This window comes from Pelodiscus sinensis, chromosome 2 (assembly GCF_052426305.1).
Source record: "Pelodiscus sinensis isolate ZL-2025 chromosome 2, ASM5242630v1, whole genome shotgun sequence".
NCBI classification, from domain to species: domain Eukaryota; kingdom Metazoa; phylum Chordata; order Testudines; family Trionychidae; genus Pelodiscus; species Pelodiscus sinensis.
The window spans coordinates 61,272,514-61,293,820 of NC_143053.1; the positions used below are offsets into that span (position 1 = coordinate 61,272,514).

At 35.8% G+C, this 21,307-nt stretch overlaps 1 protein-coding gene across 8 annotated transcripts in view; it reads left to right on the top strand.

Moving 5' to 3' along the window:
* Nucleotides 1–21,307, top strand: part of CYP7B1 (cytochrome P450 family 7 subfamily B member 1) — a 172,890-nt gene that overhangs the window by 141,705 nt on the left and 9,878 nt on the right. For 7 of the 8 annotated variants that reach the window (XM_025180016.3, XM_089776244.1, XM_089776243.1 and 4 more), the window contains 4 exons: nt 2,877–3,013; nt 9,825–10,415; nt 10,859–11,065; nt 17,046–17,224. In XM_025180016.3, the coding sequence (XP_025035801.1) occupies nt 2,877–3,013; nt 9,825–10,415; nt 10,859–11,065; nt 17,046–17,224 (1,114 nt within the window). The remainder of the gene's footprint in view (nt 1–2,876; nt 3,014–9,824; nt 10,416–10,858; nt 11,066–17,045; nt 17,225–21,307) is intronic. The other variant, XM_025180018.3, reaches the window with a different exon arrangement.

The following is a 21,307-nucleotide window of genomic DNA, read 5'->3' on the forward strand; positions in this document are numbered from 1 at the left end:
ATCAGTGCTAGTACGTAGCTCTGAAATCTTGAATACAACTTGGTTTTACTGATAAACTGCAATCTAAACAGTTCAAAATAAGGTTTTGGGTTTTTTAAAAAAAAAAAAAAAGTCAGAGCAAAGTACTTTTATTCTCTAAATGCCGAGAAGAAAGTGTTTAAAACCATTGATATTTCTTATATATGTACATTAACAGCTCATTTCAATCAACCTAACTTTGGCCTTTGTAATATTTTATAATGGCTGAAAAAAGTGAAGTATGAGTTAAGAGAAGGAAGGAAGAAAGGAATGTTTCTAGAGGCTTGTTTTATGGCTCTTCCAACTAGTCTTAAAACCAGCCTATCATTTCTAGTCAATATGCACTCTCAGATATATACCTGAAATCTTTATTGCAGATGAGAATGGTGTAGGAAGCCCAAATCAGGTATATTATACTGCTTTAAAGTTTGTGCAGTGAAGCATTATATTTTGGAAGCAATAAATATATATAGTGCTCTCTATTCCCTTTACTGTGTGGTGGCAGACATCTATAAGTCATTAAAGTGACCTCCATCTTCTTAAGATAAGTAAAGGTAAAAATGAAGACTCATTTCAGTTATCAGTCTACTATGGGTCGTAAGTTGAACTAACGTTATATTTTCCTCTGAAATACGCATAGCCTTGACACAGTGTTTAACAGTGTTAAGCTTATTGCTGCTGAGCTAAACATGTCTGAAGCAAACGATGACCCTCACGTCTTTGTGATAGTAAAATGTCTCCCTGATGTGATCCCACAGACTTGGAGCATTAAGTTAATTTTCCCCTGGATTTCTGAGCTGCGTCCTTTTTACCCCGCGGAAACCTTGTGAGGAATACAGCTTTTGACCGAATGACAGAGCATGGAGGGTGAAATTAGATGCATTAAATTAAAATATGACAAAAAGCCTATCTAAATATTTGTCACAATGTTACTTATGCGGAGTAAGGTCCAACCCAGGAAGTGAAAGCAGGCTATTGCTGGAACTTAATAGTCTGAAAAAATTGGTAAACCATCCAGATTCCTTACAAGCTTTGAGAGGATAATTGAGGGAATGGTATAAGATGTCATAGTTGCAGGTTTGGTGATCTCTTTGTCTAATCTCAGATTAGTTCTTCCTGTTTTTATTTTAAATAGAATTAACCATTAAAAAGTTCTCTTTCTCCATGACCATTTTTGTGCCACTTGAACAAATAATGCTGGTATTATCCACTAGAGTTTGCATGATGTGTTTATTTGGGTAAGTAAAGTATAAAAGAGAAATACCCTGCAACTATCCCTCCACCCCAGTCATAGTATCCAATGAATATTTTTAGGCTGCAAAAATATTTTCCAGTTCGTAGGATAGCACTTATAAAAGAAAAAGATATTATCCGAAGCTACTGTATAAATAATTTTTTAGGAACTGGAGTGTGTTCAGTGTATATTAAATGTAGGAAGAGATTAAGTCATTTGGTTTATTTATTTAATGTGCATTCATCAAAACAAGAAGTTTTATTTTTTTTAAAAGAGCTGAATACCAATATGGCACATTTACCTTTTCTTTTTGATTTTCTGTGACTGGTTGAACCTCTGAAATCCTGCATTCTCTGGTCTGGCAATATCTGTGGTGCAGTAATACTCCAGATATTGCTGAACAAGAGAGCCTAGCTGGGAGCAGGGGCTGGCCAGACATGTATGTGGAGTTCCCTGGCCTGGGCTAGTGCTCAGACTGAGGCTGATGGCTGGGATGGAAGCCTTGACCTCTCCTAGTCTGGCAAATTCCCTGGCTTGAGACCAGTCAGGTCCCAAGCGTGTCAGACTAGGGAGGTCCAAACTGTGTAACAGTTTAAGGAAAAATAGGAGACTACGATAGGGTTAACCCAGCTACACAAAAATCCATGCTATGTATGACAGTAGTAAAGCTTGTGATCCCTTGATCTTTGATTAGATCCAAGCTAGTAAATATCTTGTGATTAATCTGAATGAGTTGTTCTGCATGTAGTATAAGTCACCTTCGCAGATGGATTGTAGAATCACTTGTTTGTGAATATTTGTGTTCATCCTTTCTAAAATAGTCTTTCTGTGTATATGCAAATCATATTCAAGAAACTAAAAATCAGTAATAAGAGAGGAAGCTTGCAGTTATGACTAGAACAGTAGGTTAGCATTAAAAAAGGGAAAAGAGTTATAACTTAAAATGTCACTTTACTATTGTGGACATATAAAGTGATACACAGTTGTGCTTCTCATAAGTTACTGTACATAATTATATGGTAAAGCAGTTATTTGCCTGAATGTCTATTTACAGGTAGAAGAACTGTAGATACACACATACTAAACTATCAATAATTTAGTCCTTATTTTTTATTTTTTTTTAAATGCTTAGTTTGGATTCTAGCCTTTTGGGGTATAGATCAGAGTTTAAAGTATCTGTATTACCCTTTTCTATGATCTGTTGGCCTCCTAATTACTTAAATCCTTTATAATTGCTTTCTGATAAAGTTTATATTCACATGCAATGTGAACATGCAATGTGAGAGAGCTCTTGCCATGAAACTTTCATTGCACATATCTAAAGATTTTGTATGGAATGTAGATTTCCATAGTTCACATATATATAACATTATGAGGTTGATAGGAGGATATTGTGCTGGGTAGTAAAAGCACCACAATTTCTGTCTTATTTCTCAGAATCGCTACAGTGAGCCTTCTCTGCACAGAGGTGTATGATGAGATTTAACCTGCCAACATAGATGAAGAACTTTCTCTACAGTACATTTTATATTGAAAGAATATAAGAGAGAGAGTGTAAATGTAATCAAGTATATATGAGTTGCTATCATAGCAAAATTAATCCCCTTTTCTCTAATGTTAACAGGAGGACTGGGGAACCCCCATTAATAAATGGTTGGATTCCTTTCATTGGGAAGGCCTTGACTTTTAAGAAAGATGCTTTCAACTTCTTGATAGCTCAGCAACGAAAATTTGGAGATGTTTTCACTGTACACATTGCTGGTGAGAAGCATTTTACTATTTCTCTTGAATTTTTGGTCAATTAAATTGACATTTTTATATTTTATTTAGAATTTTATTTGTTTAAAAGTCTTTATACTCACTGTAGTTCTAAGTTTTAGAGCCACATGACCAACAAAAATGTCTTTGGAAATGAAATATTTCAATATATATTATATATAATAAAAACTATAATGTGTATTTGCATATTCATGTCTATCTATCTACTTCTACACACATCCATATACAATGTGAGTGTTTATATATATGCATACATTATGCCAGCACACACAATATAGGTAGATAGGCTATTTACTGTAGATTGTGTTCTCTATAGAAATGAGAACTACTATCATCTTGACACTGCACAGGAAAACCTTAGATCAAATTTAGAAAACACTCATAAAAATTGTATAGAATATATTTTTACACAGTTCTGCATCTGGGTTGACAGGAGCACTCGGATGTGAGTGACACATTGACTCATTGATAAAATCAGGATTAGAACATGGAAACTTCCTGTCTAAGATACAATGGCATAATAATAGCTTCTAAGAGAATTATCTGATGAAGTAACTTCTATGCTTTATATTTTCTTAATTTTTGGCATAATTCTGCCCTGTTTTACAAAAATCACCTTGATTTAATTTGGAAACTTTGGGATACAGGAATCAGGGTGGCCCCTAATGCTTTTTTTGTGACTTTAAAAATATGTAGGTAGATGGACTCAATTATTTAATAATTTCTTTTCTTCTCTAACTTCTTTGATCCTAGTTCAAATTACCAGTTTTATAATGAATTAACATTGCTATAATGAATAAATTGGGGGCGGGGGAGTTAATCTACCAATCTCATATTGTTTCAGACCAAAATGTGAACTTAAATGGAGTCTGCTCTATGATCTCCCAGCAGCAGGGAAGGTTTCTCTAGATAGATAGATAGATAGATAGATAGATAGATAGATAGATAGATAGATAGATAGATAGATTTTAAAATTTTAAATAAAATAACCAAACCACTTTCAACCAATTTCAAGTTTTCAGATTATAAACAGGATGCTCATTTTTAAAAATGTTTATCCCTGTAACCAAAAATTGATTAATTTTTAGATGTGCATCTTTACTAGTAGTTAGTTTTATTATCATAATTCATTCATTTTGTTGTTTTGAAACATACAATAAATTCTTTAATTTAGAAAGTGACTACAGCACATGCACAAAAATTACTTTTAGTGAAATGCAAACTGTACTATTGTTAATATATGCTCATAGTCTATAAAATAATGGCTCCTTCTGAATGCAGATTAATAATAACTCAAAGTAAGTCAGCCTTAATGAATATACCAATACAATTGGGTACAGATGCACTTCAGAACTTTTGTGTAAATGGGACATTTCTTTCTCCCTTTTTTATATTTTAATATAAGAAAAAGGTTTATGATTTGTTAAAGTAAATCTGTGACTGAGACTTAAATTAACAAATACATCAGTGAGATGGAAAAAAAATCTGCTTTTAATCTTTCTTTTTATCCCTAGATATTGTACAGTGGAATTAATTGATCAGTGCATTATGTGCTTAAAGTAGTAAGACCAATGAAGTGAGTTATGCAACTAAATTTGTCTTTATTTTGGAATATCCCAAGTTTTGTAAATTTATGTCACACCCATAATATTACTTTAACCTCATTTTCTATAATTCAGTATTGGAAATGTTGAATGCTGAGAGTTCACTAAAAAGATAAGTCTCATATTGATGGGAAGGTTGTTTCATTTTGCTTTGTTTTTTTAAAGCTTAGTACTTCATATCATAATCTTAGATACTGAGACACACCGGATTTCATGATGTCTCAGTGATTTGACAAAGATGATGTTTGTGTGTGCAAACAGAACTTCCCCTGTTGTATATGGACTATCATTACTTTACCCCCCTGATGGGTGAATAAAGGTCTTGTCAAAAAATTGTATCAATATATATTGTTCTAATTATCAGTTTTCAAAGTAGTTCATTTGGAAAATGTGGTACGATGCTTGGAGTTTCTGGCATTGCCCCGTACCGGTAATGCGATTTCACTGATTGTACTTTCCCATGTGATGAGCAAATGATTGTCATTCCGAAAAGTCGCAAGGGACATGGATGTCATCTTAATAAAGAAATTAAAAAGCACATCTTTCTATGAGAAACAATGTAAATTCCTGACCTGTCGCAGAAAATAGTTCTCTAATTGGTTTTGTGTGGTGGTGCAGCAGAATCGTTTTCCCCAAACGTCATCCTGGCGAAGCACTACTGTACATCATTGTCAACAGTTCAACAAAATCTTCCTAATAAGAGGACGATTACATAAATGTGATAGTCTTTAAAAAAAATAGTTGTTTCTATATGATAGTACTTTGAAACCCAACCTTTTTACTTAATAAGGCTCAAGAACAAAAAAGACAGCCAACTAGGTAAGAACTTTAAGTCCCTCGAAAAGTCTTTTCATTGTTTTTCATGATACGTCTTCGTCTACTTATACTGATATGTGATTAGGAACCATATTGGATGTTGTAGGAGTATATTTTTACTAACCAATCTCAATTTTAAAAAAGACAATCTACATCTTATACTTGTTATACTAAGTGTGTCTAGCCTTTTTAATAGTACTTGTAGTACATTTTAAAAAATAATATACATAAATGCCATTAATAATCTTTCAATCCAAAAATAGATGAAAAGTAATTTATCTTAACTATTTAAGCACTGAAGACTATTGCAAACATTATTTTAATAACTTGCACCATTATATACCATATGGAATGCTTGTCATTTATAATTAGCATTTAAAAGGGCCCAGCATGCATTATTAGAATAATTTCTTAGCTATCATACAAATACAGATTTCTGTTCTAGGATTCACCAGCAGTTGACAATTTTCATATCTTTTACATCAGTCTTTTGTTCTGAGGAGATGGTGAAAGCTGAACAGAGATGTCTTAGGCATTCTCTGTAGTGGCTGTAATAAAAGCTGAAGGATTGGAAAGAGAAATAAGTCCTGTTCAGAGATGGATAACGAATTTGAGGACTTTTACAGGAACACATTAAATATTCAGCTATTTTTACTTGTTTTTATGCTGTTAAATAGAAGAGTTGACTCAGTTTAAGCTAGAAGGAATTTGAGCATTACTTTACTGTATAGATATGTCTTCTCAAAAGGTCGTGAAAAAGGATTTTTAGAGTCCACAAATACTATTGAACAGCTGCCAAGGACTTTTAAATTGTCACAGTAGATTCAGAATAAATTGATCCAATATTTAAAGCCCACTATTTAAAGAGTGTGTGATCGTTTTAGCGAAGTTGGGAAGTAGCTCCTATAGCTCAGATGGAAGCTGTGGTGAACACAAACATTTTGGTTTCTTTGTCCGGTTCACTTCTAAGAGGTAGCTCTTGAGGGTAACTGAAGTTGAAGGGTATTTGGGGGGCATGTCTATTAAAGTGCTGAATAATTATTTGAATAATTATATAGGAAGGCCTATATTTAGTGCCTATTACTACTAATACGTAGACATTGCCCTGTAGAAATGAGAACGGAGCCAAATGTGGAAAATTAAATTATTTAAAATGTAAAAAAGAGAGAAAAAAACTTAACTACCCCATTCAGAAGGGTTTTTTTCCAATTCTAATATTGTTTACATTAACTAGTAGAAATCAGCAAGCTTTGGTGATTGGTTTCACCAAATGCTGCTGAGGGCTTGTGTGTAGACAGACAGGATGTTAGTACATTATTATACTAGGTAATTGACAATACGTTGCAAACAAAAGGTGGATCAGGTTATGTCTTTTTACGGACGTTAATCCAGTTTAAGTTATTACTTCACCTACTTTGTGTGGGACCAACAAAGCTTTGACACTGCATACAAATATGTTACAGTTTGCAGAACATGCTGTTAAACAGATATAGCCATGTACTTCTGTGTGCAGGTAAGACTGAAATCATTAAAGGTTCCAGTTGCTAGTCACACTTCAACAGTATTTTAGCCAGAACCGGTGATCTGTAGGTTTTGGTCTTTATTTAGAAAAAGAAATACTATCTTAGATTTTGGGTGTAGGTTCTACTGGAAATACCTCAACAATTTGCACAAATTTTTGAAAACAAGCAAATTTTACCTTTTTTATATATGGGTTAAATATCACTCATTAGAATTTTGTAAATATTATAACAGAGTTTTTTAGTCATGTATTTATAGAATTTGTTGACCTTTTGGCAGTGATGTGGATGAATTTGACTTTGTAAAAATATAATTTATTTTAGCTTTTTTTTTATCAACTGGAAAATGATGTATCTTATAGAAATGTTAATCTGTAGAACACCCTTAATCATAGAAAATTCTGAGTAAAGTTTTTTCTTTACAAAAGTTTGTAATTACACTAACATTGAGTGAATGTTGTTTTAAGTTTATGTATTAAAATGATGTTGTTTGTTTGAGGAATCATTTGCTTAAAATCATGTTACTTATTTAAAAAAAAATATCAGAATTGATGTGCGTTTTGCTAAATGTCTGAATAAAGATCACAAAGAAACTTGTATTTTGCATGTGATATAAGCAGATGGTGCACAGATGGTTTAAATTAATATTAATTAAAAATCTTAACTTAAATTGTTTACCCTGTAAACTCAAAGTTGGAAAGCTAGCTAACATATTTAGGGTTAATAGTGCTCCAGTCTACTTATTAAAAATCATTCCAAAGGTTTTTATTTCCAGCCCTTGGTCTGAAAGATAGTGGCCTCAGTGTAAGGGCCTTCAGAAAGAAAAGGTATAACAGCTGGAGTGGGGAGAGTACTTGAAGGTTGACAACACTCAGATCTCCAACAAAGATCTTGGGCTAGTTAAAAGGTTAAAAGAAGCACTTTGAGAATGAAAGTGCATTCATGGCTGGCAGTCTAGTAAAGGAGATCTTTTTTTCTACTAGTTGGAGTCAAGTCAAGAAGCCTTAGTTCTGCTCCTGATTCTGCTACCAGCCTGTCATAGTTATTTTTAGTAAAAGCCAGAAAGTAACTCTAAGATCCTAATGCCACATTGTTTAATTAGTAAATTACATTATAGTAAAACAAAGAGAAACTTAAAGACACTCGGAAGTGTTTCTTTGACAAGACCTTAGACTCAATTCTGCCTTGATATGTGCTTTGTGTAACCCCCCTTGATTTCAACAGAAATGTAAAAGTCCGATATGTACTTATAATTACCACACCATACTATATGTATCCGCAGTGAGAACATGAAACAACTATGGAATTTCACTAAATGGTACCGAGGGGTAATTGCTGACTTTTTAAATAATGGCTAATTTATGTAAACAGAGTCACATTCTGTCCTCTGTTACACATGCGCAGCTCCCATTAAAGTCAAAAGGAGTTTCACTCATTCAGCAGACAAAAATTAGGCCTCACAACCTTGTAAAATTTGTTCCTTTTCTTCTTTGATAGTGTTGATATTTCACAGAACATGTACAAGACTCACAAATCCTTACTGTGAATTTGAACTTAACGTGGGCCCAGCTATATTAATTTCAGATTTAATTTTACTTTGGGAGGTGTGTTTTCTTTTCATCCCTGACAAACTACCAGTAGTTTGATTTACAGGATATGCTTTACTAATACTTGATCTTCAGGAAGAAAGAAGCTACAAAATTAACTTTTAAATAAACCCTAAAAAATCTCACAAACAAATAAAAAGAACATTTTTAAAAGAAGTAGAAATTAATGCCAATTCTCTCTCTAATGTTGCTATCAGCTCAGCACTATCTCTTTTGATTACATATGTAAGAAAGGTTGATATGTTGTTAGTGCATTCTGAGGTGATTTTTTGGGGGTTCTCTTTTGGGGGGGATTAGTTTAGAGTCAAGATAAAATAGCATACTCCACAAAATACTTTTCCATTGTTTTGAAATGATGGTATATTGCACAGCAAACTATTTTCCTAAATAAACCACAAGTTTATAATTTATTGCTACTATAATAAAGCTGCATCATTCTGATAATCTTAAGGCAGTAAAATATGGAAGAAGAAAGTATTTTGGTTGACATGTTTTCTTTGGGTTATGGGAAACAATGCAGGCCCTGATCCTGCAATGGGTCTTCATGCAGGTGGCCCCCGGGGCTCATGATAGCCCCCATTGATTTCAGTGGATTCTGTAGGATCATAGAAATGTAGATCATCAAGTCCAGAGTCCATCTAGTACAGCCCATTATGTTGAGGCAGGACCAAGTATATCCCATAAAGTATGCAGAGCTCATTGTATAATTGAAGCCTTGGTTGTTGCAACTAACCTGGTCTAACTAATTTAGTCTCTTCTGCTTGCTGATATGTTAGCATATTTTCCACTTCATCCCCTCTCATACTACTAATGTATTGCCCTTTCATATGGAATGATTTGTTTGGAAAAATTTGTTTAATTTTGCAATTAAAAGATATCTAACAATGTTTAGTTTTCAGTGCTTTTGGAAAACATAATGAAGCTATATTGTATTTTTCATGAATTATGCTAGTTTAGTATATGATTCCAAAGTACCATGATAAGTCACCCAGCACTGTTATCAAAACAATAACTTGATCTACACTTGACCTCTCATTTTAGTCTACTACAAAAACAAGGTTTCTGGCTTATGTATATAGTAATTTCTCTCTTTAAAACTAAGTTTGAAACTTTCTATGTGCTTCTCACATGAAACACTAGAAGAAGAAATGGTTTAAATTGATAGCGAATATTATTATGCTACCATATTAATGGTAGTATCACAAAAGAACTAATCTGTATTTGTGCTTCTTTTTCTTCTGTTCAGGTAGATATATTACCTTTATCATGGACCCATTCCAGTATGTTTATGTGATCAGAAATAGCAAGCAACTGGATTTTTTTGAATTTGCTAATAAAATGGCATCAAAAAGTTTTAGCTATCCCTCTTTGTTAGATTTCCCAAACCTTAAGGAAAGAATACAACGAAATTACAAATACCTGCAAGGCGAAGCTTTAGGCATAATTTCAGACCACATGATGAAAAATCTCCAGCATATATTTGAATGGAAATACTCTCAAGCAACAGATTGGAAAACAGAAAAAATGTACAAGTTCTGCAGCTTTCTAATGTTTGAAGCCAGTTTTATAACACTATATGGAAGAGATCCTGCTGCAGATGGCTACAATGTTATTAGTGAAATCAGAGACAAATTTACCAAGTTTGATGCCAACTTTCCCTATTTAGTTGCAAACATACCAATTCAGTTGCTAGGAGCTACCAAGAAGGTTCGGAAGGAGCTTATACATCATTTTTTACCTTGGAACATGGCAAAATGGATGGGAGGGTCAGAAGTGATACAAGACAGAAAAGATATATTAGAGAAATATGAGCTGCTCCAAGATTCTGACAAAGCAGGTAGGAAACTTATGAATGATTGCTTGTCTAAAATAAAATAATTTACTATAGACCTTTGAAATAAAAAGGCAAAATGGCGACCTTGAAATTTTTTATGTTCTTTCTAATTGGCTAATGATAAAATGTTTTACTCTGAAACAACCATCTATGATAATTGATTTTTTTTTGGCTGAGGTGGTAAAACAAGATACTTAATGGTGATAATGAGAGAGATTATAACTGAGCTGCATTTACTTCCCTTCTTCCTTCCCTCCCCCCCCCACCATTACATTTCAAACTATTCTCATTAAGCAGAAAATTAGACTTCAGAAGCCTATTGGTCCTCATTAGCATTCACTGATCCTTGGCTGGGTCTGTGTCCTAACATCTTTTAATTAGCACACTGCAAATCTAATCAGTGTAATAAACGCTATTAATCTTCCTTTTCACTTATTTTCTCCCAGCACATCATTTTGCCTTCCTTTGGGCCTCTGTGGGAAACACGATTCCAGCTACATTCTGGGCCACATATTATGTTCTACGGCACCCAGAAGCTCTTGCAGCGGTGCGTGACGAAATTGACCATTTGCTACAGTCAACAGGTCAAAAGAAAGGGTCTGGATATAACATCCACCTCACCAGAGAACAATTGGACAACCTGGTCTACCTAGGTAATTTATTTTTATCTGTTGTGAAGAAAAGAGGGTATCTTTCTGCAAACTCCGTTTATCACTCATTTCTGTTTACTGAGAAGGTGGAGGACACAGCTGCTTAATTGACATAATAACACCCATTTACATCAATTATAAATTATGTAGTTTATAGCTGTAGATACTCTCGTTGCATGTAAACATTAAAGCCTAGGTAATTAACTATGCAAAGTATGCAAAAGGCTAAATCGAAGCTTTGCAATTATTTGAAAAAAAGTTTATATGCCTATTAAGTTGTTTGATTCTGAGCATCTGCCGAAGTGCTAATGCATTTCAGATACCTCTGTAGTGTGTTGCCAAGAAGGGCCTTCTCTTGAACTGAATAATAGTAGTTAGGAAACTCAATTTGTGCTCAAAATGTAATTTACTATTTCCAAAAACAGTTTTATTCTTTCAGTCCTTTAAAAAAAAAACTGGTTTCTGTTTGTTTTATTTTAAAGCAGGTGTATGATTCCTAAGCAAACACAAACAGAAAACATCAGTGCAAATGTGAACCAATATTTTTAATAATAACTATGAATGACACTTTGAAATTATATGGAGAATCTTAGCGGATAGATAAGAAATTTCTGAGTTTTTTGCGTCACTGATACAAAAGTGAACCTTGTTGGTAGACCTAGAAAGTTGTTTCCATCCAGTGCCTGCATTGCATTTGTAATGAGTTGATGGTCTCACTTCATTTCCTAATGCACAAACATCTGATCACAAAAGCTAATGAGGTTGATATTCAGAAGGACAAATGTCAGTCAGGCATGTAACTCTTAGGCCTCTGAAAATTTCCACCATCTCCTTTGACATAATGCTCCTTTGTCACTAGTTGGTTATAGAATGGACGACCTCTGAAGAACAACATAGAGACCGAGGTTCCATTGACAATAATAGACTCACTTACATTTGAAGCTGAGCATGTGCTTTTCTACCTCTTGTTGCAAAAATCTCTGAGGCAGAATCTGGTTTTCCACCTAAATTGCTTTTCCACCTCTTGAGAAAATCCCTTCAGATTAACATTGAGACATGTTAGCAGAGCAGCATGGGAAAAAATTTCTTTTTTTTACTCAAACTGTACTTGTTTTGCAAATAATAAAAGCCTCTTTTCTCCAGCACTGTCTTAACTGGCAAGTGTCACAAACTTCTCAAAACTGAGTTGATCATCATAGAACAAATGTAAAACTTGGTTTGTTTTTAATCCATCTTTTTGGTACAGACTGATCCTGTGACCATACTATATATTAATTTACAAAGTTGGCTTCATTCCAACGTCACTGAACTATGTTAGTGAAGATATACGTTTATACATTGATAAAGAACTTTATTTATGTAGAGGAGATGGACAGTGTTACTCTGTAAGAATGTCTATGACTTTCCAAGCATTTAATCTGCTTGATTGGGAACTTGAGTACAACTACTTCATACCAAAGTTAATAGTTGCATGGAAAAAGTTCCCAATGAAAGAATGAAAAAAATTAAATTAGGTCAAAAAAACAACTTATTGTGTGTTTGGAGGATGAGACTGGATGGTCTAGTGAAAAAACAGGCCGATTGTATGAAGGAAAATTAAGAGGATAAGTATGTTGGGCTAGGTGGCCTTTTCCTGGACTTAAAATGTATGTCGTATTGTATATTGTTTAGCTTTTTAAAAACTAAACAGTGTTCACTGGGGCTGAGGTTTCTTGAAGTAACTATTTCATTATTTGTATCCAGTGCTGTTATCAAATAAATGTAAGTACCTGACTAAAACCATCTGAGGCAAAATGTATAATGAACAGTTAAAAAACATTAAATATATCATCCAGATTGATGATCCCTGAAACCTTACAGTATGTTAGTACCACTGAATTTTTTCTATTTGGGTGCGAGTGAGGGCACCAGATTTTGCCTCAGAGATTTTTGTAACAAGGTTGTTAAAAATTTTTATCAGAATAAGTTGAATGTTGTATGAATAGAAACCGCTTTCAGTTCTTCTTGCACCTCAGTCATAAAGAAATAGACGCTGTCCCACAAAACAATAAAAAGAGTGACGTCCACATACAGCTGGGTGCATTAAATAAATGCTTGAATGAAAAGTGTCCCTAGGCTAGTCATATATATGGGAAGAATGTGGGGCTGAGACAGCACTGCTTGCGCACCCAAAATTCTCAGCTGCTACGCTAACAGTTTTGAGTACATAAAGAAAGCAGGATCAAGCCCCATCTGTACATTTAAAGAATTCTAACCATAGCATCTGAGAACAAGCTTGATTCTTCAGAATATGGAGAAAGGTCATCTAGACTTGTCAAAAGAAACATTGTCTTTGTTGTGGACACATTTTCTAGTCTAGGGAGCGGTATGGACTGACTTAGGTACTTCTGAATCCTTCATTTAGCTGTTTGTGTCACCAAATCACAGGCCTAATTTTTTCCAGGTATTTCTGGAATAGCACAGTTTCCTCTTTTTCTCCTAATTTCTCCAGGAACCAGAATGTGCTTATTTGTGTATGCAGAGTAAAATACATTACTAGTCATTATGACTCACAATGGAGCTCTAATATAGTAAACAATACACACGAATGGCACTGAACACACATTTTGTTCCAGCATGTTTTCTTTATTTAATTTTATAATTTTACATTAATTCATATTGTGAAATATTCTTGCCCCAGGACATTGCTGAATTCCAGATATTTGTTTCTAAAGGAGCATTGCTTGAAAAATAATTGTATGTATATGAAAAGGTAGAAAAATTAAAAGTAGCCATATACAGGAGCCATATCTGCAAATCAAGTGTTAGGCATAAAAAAGGTTACTGGGATTTGAAAAAATAAATATATTCCCTAGCATGTGTTGGTCAGTGCAGCTCAGTTCTTAGTAAGCCTCAGATATACTTGTTTCAGATATTATAATTTATGTTAGTTCACTGTAGTGCATGATGTAAATTATCACCAAAAATATTTGCATACTCAATAGCTATTTTTCTATAATACACTCTAATAATTATATTGCCCTATTACCTGCTAAATGTTGGTATAAAATTAACAATCCATTATGCACAATAAGTTTTATAAAACATTTACAGATAGAGATCATGTTTAATTAAAATTAACTTGCATATGAAAGCCAAATGTACTAATGATTCGCAATGACCTTTTATTACCTGCAGTCCCTTGTTTTGGCTGCATGATTGACAGCTTGCTGTTTGGCTACCATGTTGCATTTCAGCTGACAAGACTTTTCATTTTAACTCAATTTGCCTGCCTATCACAAGCTGGTGGCAGGCCAGGCTCAAGTCACCCAGCTTTGCCTCAGCAGCTTGCTCTATTTCTCATTAGTACGCATTTATTCAGTGGAAATTGGAAGACAAATGCTTGAAGGCATGTGAACTAAGTATAGCAAATTAGGTTTAAAGACTGAATATTTATAAGTATATTGAAACAGGTTTTTTTTTTAATCTAGACTGAATTGAGAGCTGAGTGCTAGCTTTGGTATAAGAGAAATGAAGACAGAAGTAGGCGGGTTCTAAAAATAACAATACTATGAGATATCTCTCTCTTTATAAGAAATATGTAAAATTGCTCTGACAATACCTTATCAACTAACAGCCTGGTTTCCTCTTTAGATAGCACTTGTATAACAAAGTTTAGCATCTTGTGTGTGTAAGAAGAGAAAAAAATGAGGGTCATGTTCATTTGCTGCTTGGTTATCCCTTGGTATGCTTTAAATTGCCTTGTTTGTTCGGCACTAGCACAGAAACAGATGTTGCTCTACCGTGCTGGATAATTTACTGTACCTCATGGTGCAGAATGGAAGGTCTCCCAAGCTACCCAGCTGGTCTGTCTGCAACACTGGCTGGTGTCTGCTGAACTATGACAACTGCAAGTGAAGGCTGCAGTTTTATTGTGCAGTTGTCATTCTTCTCAATGTATAGCTCCAGCATTCATACAGGGTTTGTGGAAGGCTGAGTGTCTATTTTTTAATGTTAGACTGCAAACCCATATAAGCTCCATTCTCCTTTGGTGATCATAATGTGACTCATTACTTTTGTCATCTAATGATTATCGGCATGATCGCTCAGAGCTGCAGCCAAGCTCGCCTTCCACACATAACTGGTACTGGAAGGTAAAACAGATTTGTCATTTACGATCTGACCGCTAAGCCACACTTTGTGCTCCATTATTGTGATTAACTTCTGCATAAGATATGCTTGCCCAATTGTCATTTGTGATACCGCAGTGGGCACAGACTGCCATGCATCCTGGGAGAATGTCAGCCAATAGGATGTGACTGTGTAGCTCATGTTGTTAAATGTAAACCTGCTATTTCACAGCAGCAGGTCCATAATTATTTTGCTTCTCTTTTTTTTCTTACTTGTTTGATTTCTGGGGTGAACCATGTTGCTGCATATGTCAGCTACCATTTTCAAACTGTAGACTAAAATGGTGTTATCGGCTTCATTTTCCAAGGCTGGAGACTGCAGAAGAGTGGAGGGTGGACCTTTTCTTTGTACCGTGTAAAGTTTTGTTGCCAGTGCGCTGCCAGTTGAAATCTATCGTGTCAGCTGCCTTGTGGCTATCCGCAGTAGAGGCCATATTCTGGAACCAGAGTTCTTTTCTGGCTTCGTCACCAACAAGCCGATTTGACTCTGCCTGATTATAGTAACGAAGGCAGTCCAAAAGAATATGCACAGACTCACTGTGCGTCACATTGAATCACAGCGCTGGCCACACAAAGCTGACCGCAGCCTCATTTCTTTAGACAAATGCACGCTTAAGGAAAAACCTCCTGCGAGAAAGCATCCAAGGCCGCTTTATTTGCTATGCATGCTACACCAGATTTAATTTTTAGTGAAAGAACGTTTGTTGTTATCATTTTCAGATGTATCTATGCTGTGTAGATACTGCCTGTAATAAACTAACCTTTGGGTGCAGGGATTGTGGTGCCATGCTGAACACTTTGTGGGGAGTTATTTTATAATACAAAGCATTAATACAGTCACAAATGTATTATCATGTGAAACTGAAACTCTATTTTAGGCTATTTTTCACACTGATGATTAGAAGAAATCAAGTCACATATTACAGCACCCATACATGCTGGTGGAAAAATAGTCAGTTTTGATTACAAAGTGAGAGATGCAGCCTTAGACAGGAGCTACACGCTGATATGCATGCTATCAGAATGATTTATGCAAATTATGCATATTATTCCCAAAGGAATTCCTCCTCAAACTGCCAGGATAAATTGCCGGAAATTAGCCATAAAATCTGTCGTGCTAGGAGCAAAAGGTGAAGGCCACTGGGAAAGCAAGGACATTCAGCTTCTGGAGCCTTCTAGGCTAGGATGATGTTAGAAATCTTGTTTGCCATAATACTGAGAAGAAGGTTTTTCCTCAGGAGTCAATAAAAGTATTTTTTTTCTTTTAAAATTGCTAGGCAAAATATTTATAATTATTCTGCAAATAACCAACATTACAATTTGGCGGCATATCTGGTTTCACATTTTTTTTAAATCTCAAAATACTCCTAAATGATTGCATGATTAATGAAGTAAATGATTTTTCTAGCAGTGTTTCTGTTACAACCCACAGCTTTTGAAAGGCAAGCCTAATAGTCCTTTCAGTGCTTTGACTGGTATTTGCTCCAAAATACATGTAAATGCATCTCTTTCAATTGTGGTGTTTTCAGCATGATGCCTAAATAATGGCTTTCCATCCAAAATTTTCTATTGCCTAAAGCTTGCAAGATTCCACAGAACCATCAGTGAGAATTAATCTAAAGGTTCAGAATTCAGCAGCTTTTTCCTAGCCCCTCCGGGATAGTTTATTACCTCCTCATAGTGTCTAGTATGGTTGTTGTTGGGCTTTTTTTAGCCTGCCCTACTGAACTTGTAGAGATCCAGCAGCTGTAGCCATGCATAACTTCCAATCATCTTCCATATTTTAATGCTCCCTCCCCTTTGTTTAAATGCAGAGAGTGCTTTAAATGAGAGTTTACGCATGTGCTCATCTTCTATGAACATTCGGATCAGCCAGGAGGATTATATTCTCAAGCTTGAAGGAAATCGGGAAGTCAGTTTGAGGAAAGGAGACTGGATAGCTCTTTACCCTCAAATTTTGCACATGGACCCTGAGGTCTATGAAGATCCTAAGGTAAAACATTCAGCTGGTGCTACTCATTGTACTTTAGGCACATTGCAGCAGCAGTGCTTTTTGTGATCGTTATATATATTTTTACTGCTGTTCCTTCTTGTGGAACAAATCTTCTTGCTTTCAGATGTATTTTCTCGGGCCCGGTAGGTCAAAGGATTCATGGCCTGAAGAGAGAAATATGGTGATGAGACTGACTGCTACTGCTTTCAAAGGAATTGACAATTGCACGTTAACTGCCATAAACTGTAGACCAAATGTGGGTTTTGTTTGGCAGTGGATCATTTGATACCCAAGGAGGGCTGAATAATAGAAGATGCTTTAAATAGCAAATAGTGTGAGCCATTTAGCTAAGTGCCCCCCAAAGCACCATTGATTCTCCAAAGAAGTGTCTTACTTGAGCCGTATGTTTTTCCCCTCTCTTCATAGGGATTCACCTCTTTCTGGTCAATTAGTATGATGTTGTGAACTTGAGATTATAAAGCTGTTGCTCTGTGATGAAGCTCTGAGGGTAATTGTGTCATCTCCTTATATTTTTTTCTGATGCTAGCGTTAATGAATATCAAAGACGGGAAATTAATCCACCCTGGCTCAGTCTTAATACGACTTCAGAAGTTCATCACCTGCATGCAAATTAGCCATACTCATCCATAGATTTTACTGTTGTTGCTAGTCTGATGTGCTGTACAGAAAGTAAGATTTTACAAAGTGAGACCAGTCAATGCCACCTGTATCTTACAGAGATGGCAGTTTAAAAATAAATCATTTCTCCTCACCTGCCCCATCATTTTCTAAGCCAGGGATTGTTTATCAATCCTTAAAACACTTAAGATAATTGCAGATATATTCCAAGTCATAGTTCAGCTTCAGGAGGGAAACTAGATTTGTTTACACATTTTTATGCCATCGCTTAGATAAAACGCAACCAGTTTTAGAAGTGCTGCTTCCTGAAGTTTTGCTTCCAGAAGAATTTAAAAATAATAATGTGTTCATCAAGTTTCAGGAAAAGGGACAGATTCTGACATCCTTGTTCAAATATTATTCTGCTCTACAAGTAGTCCTATTGAAGTCAATGGGACTAATTTTGAAGTGTAAAGTGCTACTCAACATAAGCAAGGATGCTGAGAGGCTAGCCAGAAGTAGAAATGGAAGTGCTGCTACAGATATAAACACAATATCTATTTTTTTAGTTAAAAAAAAATCTGTCTGTACATATACAAAAAAGGAAAATTCTGTGTATAAAATTAGTAGCTGAGCATTTCTTGAAGTCTTCCTTAATAAGTAATTGTCAGAATGTGTTGTGTCTCCATAGATGGAGTGAATTTTCTCAATATCAGATCTGTTCAGCCTTCAAGATATCACTTTAGTTCATATACTTTATCGTTTTGATGGTGAATGAGTTATCAGTATTTTGCAGAGCACATTGATTTCAAAACAGAGACTCTCTCAAAGGTGGGGGAAATAACTTCTGTTGTGTTCTTGAATTTGTAGTGTGCACATCTATTGAATATGAGATGCAGACTGAATTTTATGGAAGAGCAATCTTGGTTTGATCCAATATTTTGGGATTATATTGGGTGAGGAAAAAATGCTGGGGAAACAGGTAGCATAGTATCAGCAATTCACCTCTGCAGAATTTAAATATTAAATTTAGGCCAAAGATTAAATTAATGTCTTATTGTTAGGTATCATAGTACACAAGAGTACATAAGAACAGCCATGCTAGGTCAGACCAAGTAGGGAGTGAACAGAACAGGTAATCATCATGTGATCCCTCTCCTGTCATCCATTTCCAGCCTCTGACAAATGGAGGGTAGGGATATACCATTCCTACCCATTCTGGCTAATAGCCATTGATTAACCTAACCTCCATGAATGTATCTAGTTCTTTTTTGAACCCTGTTAAAGTCCTGGTCTTCACAATATCCTCTGGCAAGGAGTTCCACAGGTTGACTGTGCACTGTGTGAAGAAAAACTTCCTTTTGTTTGTTTTAAACCTGCTACCTATTAATTTCTTTGGTGACCCCTAGTTCTTATATTATGGGAACTAGTAAATAACTTTTCTTTATTCACTTTTTCCACATCAGTCATGATTTTATAGATCTCTATTATATCCCCCCTTAGTCTTCTCTTTTATAAGCTGAAAAGTACCAGTTCTTTTTTTTAACTGTTAGTGACCTCTTTCCTCACTCCTCAAAGCCTAAGTAAATGAACAGCAATATTAAATCAGGCTTCCATAATGTAGTCAAGTGACCCTCTGATGTCTACATAAATTAGCCTAAACTTCAGTGAGTGATATGGTGACCCTGTAAATCCTGAACAATAGAAAATCAATATAGGAAGTCCTGTATAGCTCTCAAACTGAGCAATATGTATTCTGTGATAAAGATGGATTTAAATTCAGAGGGTATGTCTACACTACCCCGCTAGTTCGAACTAGCGGGGCAATGTATGCATACCGCACTTGCTAATGAAGCCCGGGATTTGAATTTCCCGGGCTTCATTAGCATAAGCGGGGAGCCGCCATTTTTAAATCCCCGCTGCTTCGAACCCCGTGTAGCGCGGCTACACGGGGCTCGAACTAGGTAGTTCGGACTAGGGTGCCTATTCCGAACTACCGGTACACCTCGTTTCACGAGGAGTAACGGTAGTTCGGAATAGGACCCTAGTCCGAACTACCTAGTTTGAGCCCCGTGTAGCCGCGCTACACGGGGTTCGAAGCAGCGGGGATTTAAAAATGGCGGCTCCCCGCTTATGCTAATGAAGCCCGGGAAATTCAAATCCCGGGCTTCATTAGCAAGTGCGGTATGCATACATTACCCCGCTAGTTCGAACTAGCGGGGTAGTGTAGACATACCCAGATATATTAATTTGCTCAGTTTCCATCATGATTAAAATTAATGCTATCAAGTCTCACAGACGTTCAGCTGGAATTTTACCTCTTGTTTCCGACTTCTGGGTTTTTAGATCGGAAACGAGGTAAAATTCCAGCTGAAGGTCTGTGAAACTTGAAGTGGTCTCTCTTAACATAAGAACATAAGAACAGAAGAACGGCCGTACTGGGTCAGACCAAAAGTCCATCTAGCCCAGTATCCTGTCTGCTGACAGTTGCCAGCACCGGGTGCCCCAGAAAGGGTGGATCTAAGACAATGATCAAGCGATTTGTCTCCTGCCATCTCTCTCCAGCCTCTGACAAACAGAGGCCAAGGACACCATTTTATCCCCTGGCTAATAGCCTTTTATGGACCTAACCTCCATGAAATTATCTAGCTTCTCTTTAAAATCTATTATAGTCCTAGCCTTCACAGCCTCCTCTGGCAAGGAGTTCCACAGGTTGACTACACGCTTTTATTAAAATTAATATATTGCAGTGTCTTTGTATTTCTGTCTAAGAGATAATCAGTCCACTTTTTCCTCTGGGGTATGGCACCACCAAGAACCAGCCTGGCAAACTTTCTATGACTTTTTTACTGTCATATGAGATGGTTTCTGTCTGAATTGCTTGTTCACGTGTAACTTTCAAAAGCCTGTGCTAAGTTAGATGTGTGTTAATGAGCAACTGTAGGCAGAAAGTGCTTTGCTGTTTTCTTACAAAACATACATGACCATTTTAAGTGGTTTAATTTACCGTGGACTGAGCTAGGATTGCCATATCTTCATTTACAAACCCCAGTTAGTCCTAAATGATGACCCTGATATTAAAGAGCTTCGAAAAGGTGCAAAATTATGGGACCTAAGATAATAGCTAAGTACTCTAGTAAATTCTAGAGTACTCACGCTAGAAAAACACTTCCTACTATGGTCATGTATTCTCATGTGGCCTGCTTTGCACACATCTTCCATAGCAAAGCATTGAAAGTCAGGTGTGAACAAGTGAGACAGATAGAAACTAGCTTCAACCAACAGGAAAACTGATTGTAAGTTATCCAGGCTAGTACCTGAACAATCCACACTGGGAGAGGGTAAGTGGTGGTTCCAGTAGATCAATTTTCTCCTTTCCAGAAAGAGCAAAATCAGTATACCAATGGGATTTTGCTAACTTTTCATACACTCATCGAATCAGAAACAAAGGATTGGAAAAGACCT